General features: G+C 42.2%; 1 protein-coding gene across 4 annotated transcripts in view; it reads left to right on the top strand.

Annotated features, from left to right (window-relative positions):
• Positions 1–12,936, top strand: part of CD96 (CD96 molecule) — a 90,241-nt gene that overhangs the window by 830 nt on the left and 76,475 nt on the right. For all 4 annotated transcript variants that reach the window (XM_070403542.1, XM_070403543.1, XM_070403544.1 and 1 more), the window contains exon 2: positions 1,220–1,573. In XM_070403542.1, coding sequence (XP_070259643.1) covers positions 1,220–1,573 — 354 coding nt within the window. The remainder of the gene's footprint in view (positions 1–1,219; positions 1,574–12,936) is intronic.

The following is a 12,936-nucleotide window of genomic DNA, read 5'->3' on the forward strand; positions in this document are numbered from 1 at the left end:
AATATAATGCAGTAGATAGGATCAGAAGCATATTATCCGGCAAAGGAGAGCTCACAGGGAGATACATTAAACTATTATAACCTCTGCCTACCCATGCTTTTGCATCCATAAAAGTATAATAATTCCTGTTTGTCAAGTACCTTTGAGAGCCTTGTTTCTTCGCAGTTGCTTGTCATCTTTTTATCTTTTTCTTTTGTTAGGTTCTGTGGTACTTGTTACAATCATATATCATTCCTATAAAAAGTATTCCATGTTCATTCTAAAATTGAGGCCTACCTTATTGAAGGTATGTCAAAGATGCAGTACTTTAAGTGTCCTGTACTATTTGGTCAGAGAACTGATGGGAGAGAATCTTCTTTTATATCTAGTATTTCAAAGCATTGATTATAGATGATGCTAACCAAATGATTTATCTCTAGTGGAAATTTTACTTGAGGTGTTTTCTGCCCTTCTCCTCCCGTAAACTCCAACTACATGGAGATAAAGGCCCTTTTAATCCATATATATTGAATATCAAATATCCTACCCTTCTCAGCCAACCTGGGGGTCATTTTGGAGGTCATGAGGTTATAGAAAGAGCGCAGATTCTAGGCAGCCCAATTCATATTCTTTTACTGAGGTATGACTTTGAACAAAGAGCTTAATCTGCCTGTGCCTCAGTTTCCTCTTTGAAAAGGAGTGTTAATAATATCACTCTAGTATGTGAGAAGGATTAAATATGACAGTATATGTAAACACCTCTTGTACATATATTTTTTAAAAACTGCTATACAGAGTTTATAGTTGTTTTTGTGGTTTTAGAAAATATCACTTGAGTGTTACATGCAGCTGTTGATGCATAACCAAAAAAGCCAATTGTATTAAAAGTGAGAATAGTTGCCATAATAAGTTTGATGGTGAATTTCAACTTTAAAATGTTCTTGATTTTATTCACCGGTAGCTAGAGATCTTGTTGTTTTTTAGGTTAGACCAACCACCAAAAAGTAAACATTCAGAAGTCAGTAAGTTCCTCTCGTATCCTAAAGTTAATGCCTCTTCACATGTATTGAGATCCATTCTTCTCTATCTGGGTCATGCATGAGCTCTCTCCAATCCCCGAAGCAGCCAGGGGGAACATTCCCGTGGTGCTCACTCACTTCATCAAAGTCATCCAAGTTTATAACTAAGAGTTACTCCATGTGAATCATGTAAACTGATGTCTTGTGTTCTTCCTTTTCAGGAATATGGGAAGGAAAATTCAGCGCAGGAGAAGACATTTATACTTTACCTGGCTCTGATGTCAATCTGACCTGCCAAACAAAGAAAGGCATCTTGGTGCAAATGCAATGGTCCAAGGTCACCAAAAAGGAGGACATCATTGCCATTTATCACCCCCAACATGGCTTCTACTGTGCCAATGGGGTTCCTTGTAAGTCACTGGTGACTTTCACAGAAACTCCTAGGAACGTGTTAACGTGGACGCTGCACTTAAGGAACATGTCCTCCTCACTCAGTGGGAAGTATGAGTGCAGCTTTATTTTTTTCCCACTAGGCAGTCAGACTAAAATCTACAACCTTCTCATTCAGGAAAATGGTAAGCACAAATATGTATTATGTGCCAACTATGGGCCAAGCATGGTACTAAGCATGCAAAGTTGAACAGAAAGCAGTATTGCTTGTAAGAGAGATAGAAACTGATCAAATAATTCTACTAATACATGTAAAATTGCAACAGTGATAAACAATAAGAAATGCAATGGCCTTGTGAGGGAGCATATAATAGCTGTCAGGGAAATTGTCTCTGAGAAAGCAACGTCCAAGCCGAGGTCTAAAGAAAGACTAGGCGTTCACACCATTTCAGAGGTGGGCGGTTAGTGAGTGACCCAGAGAGAGGAAACAGCTTGTGTGAAGGGCTTTGCAGTGTCTGAGGAAATGGGAAATATCAGTGGGACTGTGGTGCAGAGATTAGGGGAGGAAGTGTGAGATATGGTAAGGGCCAGATCATGTAAGACATTGTCAGCCATGTTTGAGGTTTTGATTTTTATCATGGGAAGACATTGACGCATTTTTAGCAAATGATGGTATGACATTTATAGCCTAATTAAATTTGTGTTATGAAAAGATCATCCTGACCTTAGTATAAGAATGAGCCGAAGCCGGTTTGGCTCAGTGGATAGAGCGTCGGCCTGCAGACTGAAGGGTCCCAGGTTCGGTTCCGGTCAAGGGCATGTGCCTGGGTTGCGGGCACATCCCCAGTGGGAGATGTGCAGGAGGCAGCTGATCGATGTCTCTCTACCATCGATGTTTCTAACTATCTATCTCTCTCCCTTCCTCTCTGTAAAAAATCAATAAAATATATTTAAAAAAAAAAAAAAAAAAAAAAAAGAATGAAATGACGGCGGATAAGAAGGAGATGTTGGGGACAAATTTGGAAACAATCTCAGCAGCTCAGAAGAGACATAGTGTTGTTTGGATTGATATAAAAAGAAAAATACTAAAAAAAAGAAAAAGAAAAGGATTTTATGCACGGGGCAAAAAAAGAGACATGACTTGGTAATATAAGACAATCGCAGTATGAGCGAAGGAGAGAGAAAAATTGAGGTTGATATCCAGGCGTCTGGCACACACACCTACATGGCAGTGCCATTTGCCAAGATAGGAGGCAAGGAGGATAGAGCAGGTTTGTGGAGGAATTCACAGAAGTGCTCTGGATATATTTAGTACAGGGTAGCTAAGGGTGCCAACAAGGCTGCTGCACATGTAGCGTTCACACAAACATGCTTTGGACACCTGCTCTGCAGGCAGGAGTCCTAGGCTTACGTTCTAGCTCCTTTCTGGCTGGAAATGAATTTCACCTGGGATCTGTCCTGCCAATTCTCTGAGTCCATCTGGAAAATCACCATAATAATTCCCACCCTAAACTACTTGGTCATAAAATAAATTACTTCTATTTCTACTAATAAGCCAACAAATGAAAAATGCACTGAAAATGAAATATTTTTAACTCAAGACAAAATGGCCTAGTAATACAAGAAAAAAAACCCTCCTAAAGGCTATGCTAAGAGGGGCATAGAGCTGCCCATGGCAAGTAGGTATGGATTTATTGCCTCCTCTCCATTTATTATCAAGAAACAAGACCATGGGATTGAAATAGACCACCTAAAGACTAGAACCCTTTCCACCACCACCTTACAATGCTCTAGTCCCATTGTTGTTTGTTTTCCAGAAAAAAAAATGCAATTGAGTTCAACTGGGGACAGGGAGGGGTGGGGTTGAGTGAATAGGAATAAGGAGAACATCATTTGTGCATTGGGGTCGGGCGGGGGTCTCAGATTTTAATGTTGACTCTGTCGTTGACTATATACATCATCTTTGCCAAGTTATTTAAAGTCTCTAAGCTTTTGTTTCCTTATACAACAAGCATAATAGGTACAGTGCCTCCTTCATAGATACCATTATTTTGATGACTAAAAGAGATAATCTATGTGAAGCACTTAGCATGGTTCCTAGCGAAGGTTACAAGTATGGTAAACGGTAGTTTTAATTAAGTATAATATGTACTGAGTAAATTATTTTTCAATTCTTATGAAAAATGAATCCCCCTCCCTCCTTTTATACTTGCCTAATTTGGAACCCAAGAGTACATTTATTATATATGAGCACAAGTACACATTGACCTTGGCTTAGACATAGATTTTTCACCTCTGCCTAGATCTGGAAACTATACTATTACATATCTGAGGACTTACTGTTTACTCTTCAAGATTGGCAACATAGATTGATATGCCTCTAGGAAATAGTATGCAGATCCTATATGAAATATGATGTCTTCAACATGAAGTCAGAAATGAAGAAGAGGTAGTATGTTCTCTAAAATGAAGAGTGGTATTGCCTTTAAAGAAAGTGTGTTTCTTAAAATAAAGGGTAACCCAGGGGCCCAGTTGTAGCTACAAAACAAAACTGCACATCAATAGACAGACAGAGCCAGGTCTGCATCCTGTGTGGTTAGAAAATCCCCAGTCTTCTGATTTAGCGTTGCTGCTGGTCAGCTGGATTGGATAAAAAGCAACGGCCTCAGTGTTAGGAAAATGGTTCTAGTGTTGTGTATTTAGGTAGAAAGGGAGGAAAATAGAAAGAAGGGGAAAAAAATTCCTCACTGTGGAGTGACTAAAAATGTAAGCCTGGCATAGAGCTAAGGGGTAGACACTTCACCCAGAGAAGGCAGTTGCCATTCAAAAGCCCTGTCAGGCCCCCACACAATGATACATCTTTTCCCCCTTTATTCTTTTGATCTTCTCTCACTTCTCATACTCGTGCCATTTCCCTCTTAAATCCCTGAGAGGTCTTTACATTTGCAAGCTAGTTGGGTGGGCAAAGCACACATGAGTTGCAAACATTTATGATGTACATAAATAGATGCAAATTGAAGTGACATATAAGAATCTAAATATGAAAATGCTGAGAGACCAGAGGCAGTGGGGACCTCTTCCTGTTTCCTTTCTGTTGTCATATGGGTTATTCTACTCCCTCCTCTGCTCACACAACAGGGTGTGCTAACTCCTATCCCCTGTTCCTTGAGGGCTTAGCTGAGAAGGGATGTTTTTCTCTTTTTACAAATTTTGTTCCTTTGTGCTAGTCAGCGCTCTGAGGCTGTGGATGAGGGTAGAAATATATTAAATAGGTGTTTGCTTCTTTTTAAAAATATACTTGTATTGATTTCAGAGAGGAAGGAAAAGGAGAGAGATAGAAACATCAATGATGAGAGAGAATCATTGATCAGCTGGTTCCTGCACACCCCCTACCGGGGATCAATCCCACAACTGGAAATCAAACCATCATTTCCTAGTTCATAGGTCGACGCTCAACCACGAGCCATGGCAGCTGGGCTGGTGTTTGCTTCTTACTCATTTTTACTCAACAGGGTTTCTAGGTTAGGAATTTTCAACTTATTGATGTTGTAAGATTGTAAGATGTTGATGCATTTTAAAATTTGTAGTTATTAGGATTCATTAAGAGAGTATAATGTGACTTTAATTTCCCAGATTACAACAAAAGCCTTCGAGGACTTTTACCTTTAGTCACCGTGCTGTGTATTAGCTCCCTAGAACTTATTTATCTTATAACTGGAAGTTTGTACTTTTTTATCACCTTTACCCATTTTTCCAATCCTCCACCTCCACCTTTGGCAAGCACTAATCTGTTCTCTGTATCTCTGATTTCAGTTTTATTTCTTAGATTCCACATATAGGTGAAATCATGCAGTACTTGCCTTTCTCTGCCTTACTTATTTCACTTAGCATAATGCTGTCAAGGTCCATCCATCCTATCCCAAATAGCAGGATTTCCTTTTCATGGCTGAATAACATTTCATTGCGTATTAGGATATTTTCTTTATCCATTTATCCATTGTTGGGCACTTATGTTGATTCCACATGTTTGGCTATTATAAATAACTAGAGGCCCGGTGCACGAAATTCGTGAACTTGGGGTGGGGGGAATCCCTCAGCCTGGTCTGTGCCCTCTCACAGTCTGGGACCCCTTGCTCCTTACCACCCGCCTGCTTGCTGCTCCCTACCATTCGGCTCGCTGCTCCTCAGTGCTGCCGAGGAGGTTCCTGCCACCTCCGCTGCACTCACCAGCCATGAGCCCGGCTTCTGGATGAGCAGCACCCCTGCTGAGGGAACTCATTGTAGCTCCAGGCCCTGGTTGGTGTGGATCAGTAGTTAGAGTGTCCTCCCACGCACCAAAGGGTCATGAGTTCGATTCCAGATGAGGGCACATACACAGGTTGTGGGTTGCTTGGGCAACTGATCAATGTTTCTCTTTCTCTTTCCCTCTCCCTTTCTCTCTCTCTAGAATCAGTGAAAAGAACATATCCTTAGAGGAGGACCTAAAAAGAAAAAAAATGCTGGTTTCGTTCAGTGGATAGTGCTTTTGCAGGCAGACTGAAGGGTACCAGGTTGGATTCCAATTGAAGACATATACCTGAGTTGCCAGCTTAATCCAGGGCCCTGGTAGGGGATTCAGCAAGAGACAACCATTTGATGTCTCTCATATTAGTTTCTGTCTTTCTCCCTCCCTCCCATTCTCTGTAAAAAAAATAAAATAAACAAAAAAAAATCAATGTAAAAATGTCCTCAGTTGAGGATTAACCAAAACAAACAAACAAACACCCATTCCCAGTGTGATTATTGAAGGAGCATATGAAGTATTTGTTGAATGAACGGGAAGGGATGAGACTTTGCTTTCTATCTGTTTTAGCAACTCTGCAAGCCAGAGGGTTTATTTTTATTTTTTTAAAAATATATTTTATTGATTTTTACAGAGAGGAAGGTAGAGGGGTGGAGAGTGAGAAACATCGATGAGAGAGAAACATCGATCAACTGCCTCCTGCACACCCCCTACTGGGGATGTGCCCACAACAAAGGTATATGCCCTTGACCAGAATTGAACCCAGGACCCCTCAGTCCACAGGCCGATGCTCTATCCACTGAGCCAAACTGGTTAGGGCCAGAGGGTTTATTTTTTATTTTCATTTTTATTGATTGATTATTTTAGAGAGAGGAAAGGAGTGAGAGAAACATCAGTGTGTTGTTCCACTTACTATGCTCTCTTTGGTTGCTTCTTGTCTGTGCCCTGACCAGGGATCCAACCTGCAACCTTGCTGTATCAGGAGGAGGTTCTAACCCACTGCTCAGGGTGCTGCCTGTCAAGGCCCCTCAACAAAATCCCTCTGGTGTGCCCTGGCCCCTGCTGTGGGTCGGAGCTCCTCTGCCACAGCAAAGGTTTGTGTTCCATTCTGTCAGGTTTTGGGTTTGATTCCTGGTCCAAGCTGACTGCTGCTCAGCAAGTGACCAAGGACCATTGAAGTCCATGTGCTCTAGTCATTCGGCAGGACCCGGGGTTCCATGGCTGACTTGGCCGACTCTGATCCCTGCTACCCCCAGTCTTCCATCCAGGGTGACTCCAATTATAAAAGCTGCGTGGCCTCCAGGTAGGTTACCCTCTCCATGGCTCGCCAGGCTTGGTTTCTGCACAGTTGCCCTGGGAGGCTGATTTCTAGGTTACCAGGGAGAGCGCCCTCCACTCCCGACTCCCAGGGAGAGCCGGTTGGGGGCATGAGTGCTGGCTGACCTCTGCGGTTCCCCCACCAGCCCCGATCTCCCCTGCCTATGGCCCCGCCCCTCCCTTCATGATCACATATCAGGGGCCACAGGCACAGCTGCACCCGATGCCCTGGGTGCCGCCATGCTTGTGGCCCAGCCCCTCCCTTCACGATAGCAGATCAGAGGGCTGCAGGCACATCTGCACCTGGGCCTGCACCCGGTGCCCTGGATGCTGCCATGCCTGCTGCTCCACCCCTCCCTTCTCTATTGCAGATCGGGGGCTGCAGATACGGCTGTACCCGATGCCCTGGGAGGCGTCATGCTTGTGGCCCCGCCCCCCTCTTCACATGGCAGATCAGAGGGCTGCAGGCAGGCTGCACCCTGGGCCTGCACCCAGTGCTCAGGGTGCTGCCATGCCTGCTGCCCCACCCCTCCCTTCTCCATTGTAGATCTGGGGGCTGCAGGCACGGCTGCACCTGATGCCCTGGGTGCCACCATGCTTGTGGCCCCACCTCTCCCTTCAAGATCGCAGATCAGGGGACTGCAGGCTAGTTGGCATCCCTGGCCCCTGTGGTCCTGCACCCCAGCTCTCTCTTCCTCTGATTGCCATGGCGATCACCAGCACCCTTGACAGGGGTGTCGCCTGGCCTGCTGGGCTTTCTGATGGCGATCACTGGCTGGGGGGCGGGCAAAGGCAGCCTTTGCCCGCCCCCCAGCTCTGCCCTGCCACCATTCTTCCGTCTTTCCCCTTTTGCCTCCCATCATTGTGCCTATGTATGCAAATTAGCCGCCATCTTTGCTGACAGCTAATTTGCATATACTCACTGATTAGCCAATGAAAAGGGTAGCGGTAGTACACTAATTACCATGTTTATCTTTTATTAGTGTAGATGCTGCAATTAATATATGAATGCAGATATTTGTTGAGACAGTAATTTCATTTCATTTAGGTATATATCCAGAAGTGGGATTGCTGGATCACATGGTAGTTCTATGTTTAATTTTTTGAGGAATCTCCATACAGTTTTCTATAATAGCTGTACCAGTTTACATTCTCATCAGCAGTGTATAAGGCTTACCTTTTCTCCACATTCTCACCAATACTTGTTATCTCTTGTCTTTTTGATAATAGCCATTCTAACAATTGTGAAGTGACATCTTATTGCGGTTTTGATTTGTGTTTCCTTGATGAATAACGATGTTGAGCACCTTTTCATGTACCTGTTGGACATGTGTATGTCTTCTTTGGAAAACTGTGAATTCAATTCCTTTGCCCATTTTTAAGTCAGATTGTTTGTTTTTGTTATTGAGGTGTATGAGTTCTTTATAATTTTGGATAGTAACCTTTTATTAGATATACTAGAGGCCTGGTGCACGAAATTCGTTTGCAGAGGGTTATGGGAGGAGGTCCCTCAGCCCAGCCTGCACCCTCTCACAATCCGGGACATCCCCCTTGCAATCCGGGACTGCTGGCTTCTAACTGCTCACCTGCCTGCCTGCCTGATCACCTCTAACCACTTGCCTGCCGACCTGATGGCCCCTAACCACTTGCTTGCCTGCCTGATTGCCAATAACCACTCTACCTGCCTGCCTGATTGTCCCTAACTGCCTCTGCCTGCCTGATTGCCCCTAACCACTTCTGCCTACCTGCCTGATCACCCCTAACCACTTCCCCTGCCTGCCTGATCACCTCTAACCACTTGCCTGCCTGCCTGATTGCCACTAACCACTCACCCCTAACCATCTCTGCCTCAGCCTCTGCCACGGCAGCTTCATCCAGGACATCTGGAATGATGTCCGGAAGGTCGTTTGGCTGTCTGGTCTAATTAACACAGTGGTCAGCAAACTGCGGCTCGGCAAACCACGGCTTGAGAGCCACATGCGACTCTTTGGCCCCTTGACTGTGGCTCTTCCACAAAATACTGGCTCTTCCACAAAATACTGACTTCTGCGCATGGGCTACGAAGTTTCATTTGCACTGTACATGCACACCCACACATGGTATTTTGTGGAAGAGCCACACTCAAGGGGCCAAAGAGCCACATGTGGCTCGCGAGCTGCGGTTTGTCGACCATGAAATTAGCATATTACGCTTTTATTATTTTTTTAAATATATTTTATTGATTTTTTACAGAGAGGAAGGGAGAGAGATAGTTAGAAACATCAATGAGAGAGAAACATCGATCAGCTGCCTCCTGCACATCTCCTACTGGGGATGTGCCCGCAACCCAGGTACATGCCCTTGACCGGAATCGAACCTGGGACCTTTCAGTCTGCAGGCCGACACTCTATCCACTGAGCCAAACCAGTTTCGGCCGCTTTTATTATTATAGATGATTTGCAAATATTTTCTCCCATTCAGTAGGTTGCCTTTTCATTTGATGATTCCCTCTGATGTACAAAAGTTTTTAGTTTGTTGTAGTTCCACTTACTGATTTTTCCTTTTGACTTTCATTTTACTGTTAAATCAAAAAAAATTCAAGTTTTTAATCCATCTTGAGTTGAATTTTGTGAATGGTGTAAGGTAGAGGTTCAGTTTTATTCTTTTGCATGTGGCTGTTCAGTTTTTTCAGCACCATTTATAAAAGAGATTGTCTTTTTCCCACTGAATACCCTTGATTCCTTTGTAATAAATTAGTTGATCATATATGTGTAGATTTCTTTCTGGCCTCTCTATTCTGTCGCGCTGATCTATATATGTTTTTATAGCATAAGTTGTTCTTGAACTTAAATGCTGGCTCTTCTTAAATTGTATTAACTCTTCATTGAACAAATATTTTTAACAAATATATTACAGTGCTAAGCTTGAGGGATACAGTGGTATGCATTAGACATGACTCTGCCCTCAGGAATCAGGAAGTCCAATGAGAGGAGACAGACATTAATCAAATAATAAAACAAATATCAAATTGCAACAGTGAGAAGTGCTCTTCAGTAAGAAAGCAGACAGTGTTACAAGAGGGCATAACAGAAAAATCAAGAAAGGTTTCCTGGAGAAGTGACACTTGATCAGGCATTAACCAGGTAATGGTGGGGAATATAGCTTTACAGATAACAGAGTTTCAAAGACTCTGTGGTAGGAGGAAGATATGGCAACTGTGGGGAATTTTAAAAGGTATTATTTTTTTAAAGGAGCAGGTTTGAAAGGAAAGTAGTTGAAGATAAGGCTAGAGAGATTGATTAGTCTGGTTAAGTTTTGTTTTTATCCTAAAAACTGTGGAAACTAATTAAAAGGTGGTTTGCTTTTTGTGTTTTTTTTTAAATATATTTCTTTATTGACTTTGGAGAGGAAGGGAGAAGGAGAGATAAATAGAAACATCAATGATGAGAGAGAATCATTGATTAGCTGCTTCCTGCACACCCTCCACTGGGGAACAAGCCCACAACCCAGGCATGTGCCCTTGGCCGGAATCGAACCTGGGACCCTTCAATCCACAGGCTGATGCTCTATCTACTGAGCCAAGCCAGCCAGGGCATGTTTTTATTTTTATTGTTTTATCTTGCATGTCAAAGAGATTACTGTGGCCAACATTTAGAGAATGAATTGGAGAAGGGCTGAGAGGATAGTTAGTGTAGGCCAGTTTGAAGGCAATGGCAGAAATCTAGGTGAGAGATACCAGTAAAACTGAAAAAAGTGGCCGTAGGTGGAGAAGAATGCTCAGATTAAAAATATGTAGGAAAATCGACCTATAGAATTTGGTGGCAGGTTGCTTATGTGGAGTGAGGAATAAAAAGCAGTCAAGGATGATGCTTTGGTTTCAAATATGTAGAACAGGAAAAAAATGAGAAATTACTCATTGTGTTAGAAAACAGATTGCGTAGGGATTCTTTTGAGTTTGACTTCATCCATGTTGAGTTAGACATGAAGTTGAAACATACAGAAGATGTCAGGCAAACAACTGGATATACAATTCCTGATCTAGATAAAGATTTAAACAGAAGATATAAGCTGGTGAGCCACCTGACTATGGGTGCTAACTGAAGTTCTGGAAGTGAAAGAAATCATATAGAGGTAGAAAATCATCTAAGAAAAACAATGTGGCCCTTCAACAGAGTCTATGGTGATGAATGGGGAAAAACAAATGTTCAAATTGAATAGAACAGTAACTAAAGAGTCATGAGTAAAATTAGGAGAGTTACATTATGAAAACCTAGAATAATAATAGTATTTAATAAAGGAAGTAGCCACTGATTCTGATGTTTCTGAGAGGACAAAATGATTATTGTACTGTATTTATAAACAAAGTGTATTGGTCACAAGAGCTGTTTTGAAGCATTATTAGAGTTGGAAGTCAGAGTGAAGAGAGAAGAGGTATGAATAGAAGTCAAAGAAGTGAAAACAAGCCCACACTTGTATGCATGCATATAAGCATAACCAATGGACTCAGACAACAGGGTCGTGAGGGCATCATGAGTGGGGGATTGGGGGAGTAATGGGGGGATAAGGACACATATGTAATACTTTAATCAACAAAATTTTAAAAAAAGAAGTGAAAACAGCAAATATTGACACAACTAAGAAATGTGTTAGTAGTAATGCAAAGGGTAGGGGAACTTAAATGAGGATTTTCATTCACGTGGTCATGGTGATGGTGATGGCAGTGATGGTTTTATTTAATGAAAGACATTGACTATTGTTTCAAAGCCAATAAGCAAGATGCAGTTGAGAGTAGTTAAATATACAATGAAAAAAGGTAAAATCAATAAACTGAAGTTTCTGAGAAGATGGAGGCATTGAGATCCGTAACATTAGTAGTAGGACTATCTTGAAATGGAAAAAAGAACTTTTTTTTTTTATACCAGGAGAGAAGGAAACTAGGATGAGTACATATGATAAGGTATGTGCCATCTTGTAATCTTTTCTCTAAAATGAAGAAGATTATCTCCAGGCAAATAAGGAGGCTTCAGAAAAAGACATTTGGAAAGGTTTGAAATACCTTCTATAGATAGAAGGAAAATGAGTTCACTAGGTACTAGTAGATGTATTGGATATTTGATCAGTGTTGAACATTCATGTGACTGTTGTATGAAAGTGCAGTGAAAACAATTTGCACTGTGGCTTTCTCCAGCACTGCTTGGCTGTTTGGGTCTGTGCATTAAAAAGTAAACAGTTTGGGTCTACCACAGTCCAATTCTCTTTAAACAGATGAAAAAAAAGGCAAGGGATTTGGAATATAAGAAGGAATATTATTGAAATGATAGAAACTATGGAAGTTTAGCCTGATAATAAGGGAAGAAAAGAAAGAAGACAGGTGATAGATTGAGGAAAAGTAGAGATATCAACTCACTAAAAAATCCAATAAGGTCAGAGAACAGTTGAGATGGGACTAGTTGCACAAGAAGATGTGTTTGTAGGTTTGAATTAGTGATTTTGTAGGTGAAGCAATAGTGCCTGGTGATAGGTCTGAGATGTGACTGTGAGAGTACTTGGCTGAAATGGAGTCGAGACAGTTGATGGAGATGAGAGTGGAAAGAACTGAGAGGCCAGGTACTGAATAGGTCATCTACATGGTTACTGAAATTACCCAGGATTATATCAGGGAATAATGGATGATGAAAAGTTAGAGCAGGAGTCAGCAAACTTTCTCTGAAGGGCTAGATAGTAACTATTTTAGGCTTTGTGGTCCATACAGTCTCTGTTACAACTACTCAACTCCACCTTTGTAGCATGACAGCACCTCTATACAATATGTATGCTATAATAGAACCTTATTTTCAAAACTAGAGGCTTGGTGCACGAAATTCATGCATGGGTAGGGTCCCTAGGCCTGGCTAGCATTCAGGGCCGATCAGAACCTTCTGGCTGCCAGCTGGGGCCTCCCTTCCCCAGCTTTTTCTGGCTGCCGCCTAG

The sequence above is a fragment of the Myotis yumanensis genome, unplaced genomic scaffold, assembly GCF_028538775.1.
Source record: "Myotis yumanensis isolate MYYU_CA2020_CCGP unplaced genomic scaffold, mMyoYum1.0.hap1 SCAF_2, whole genome shotgun sequence".
NCBI lineage: Eukaryota > Metazoa > Chordata > Mammalia > Chiroptera > Vespertilionidae > Myotis > Myotis yumanensis.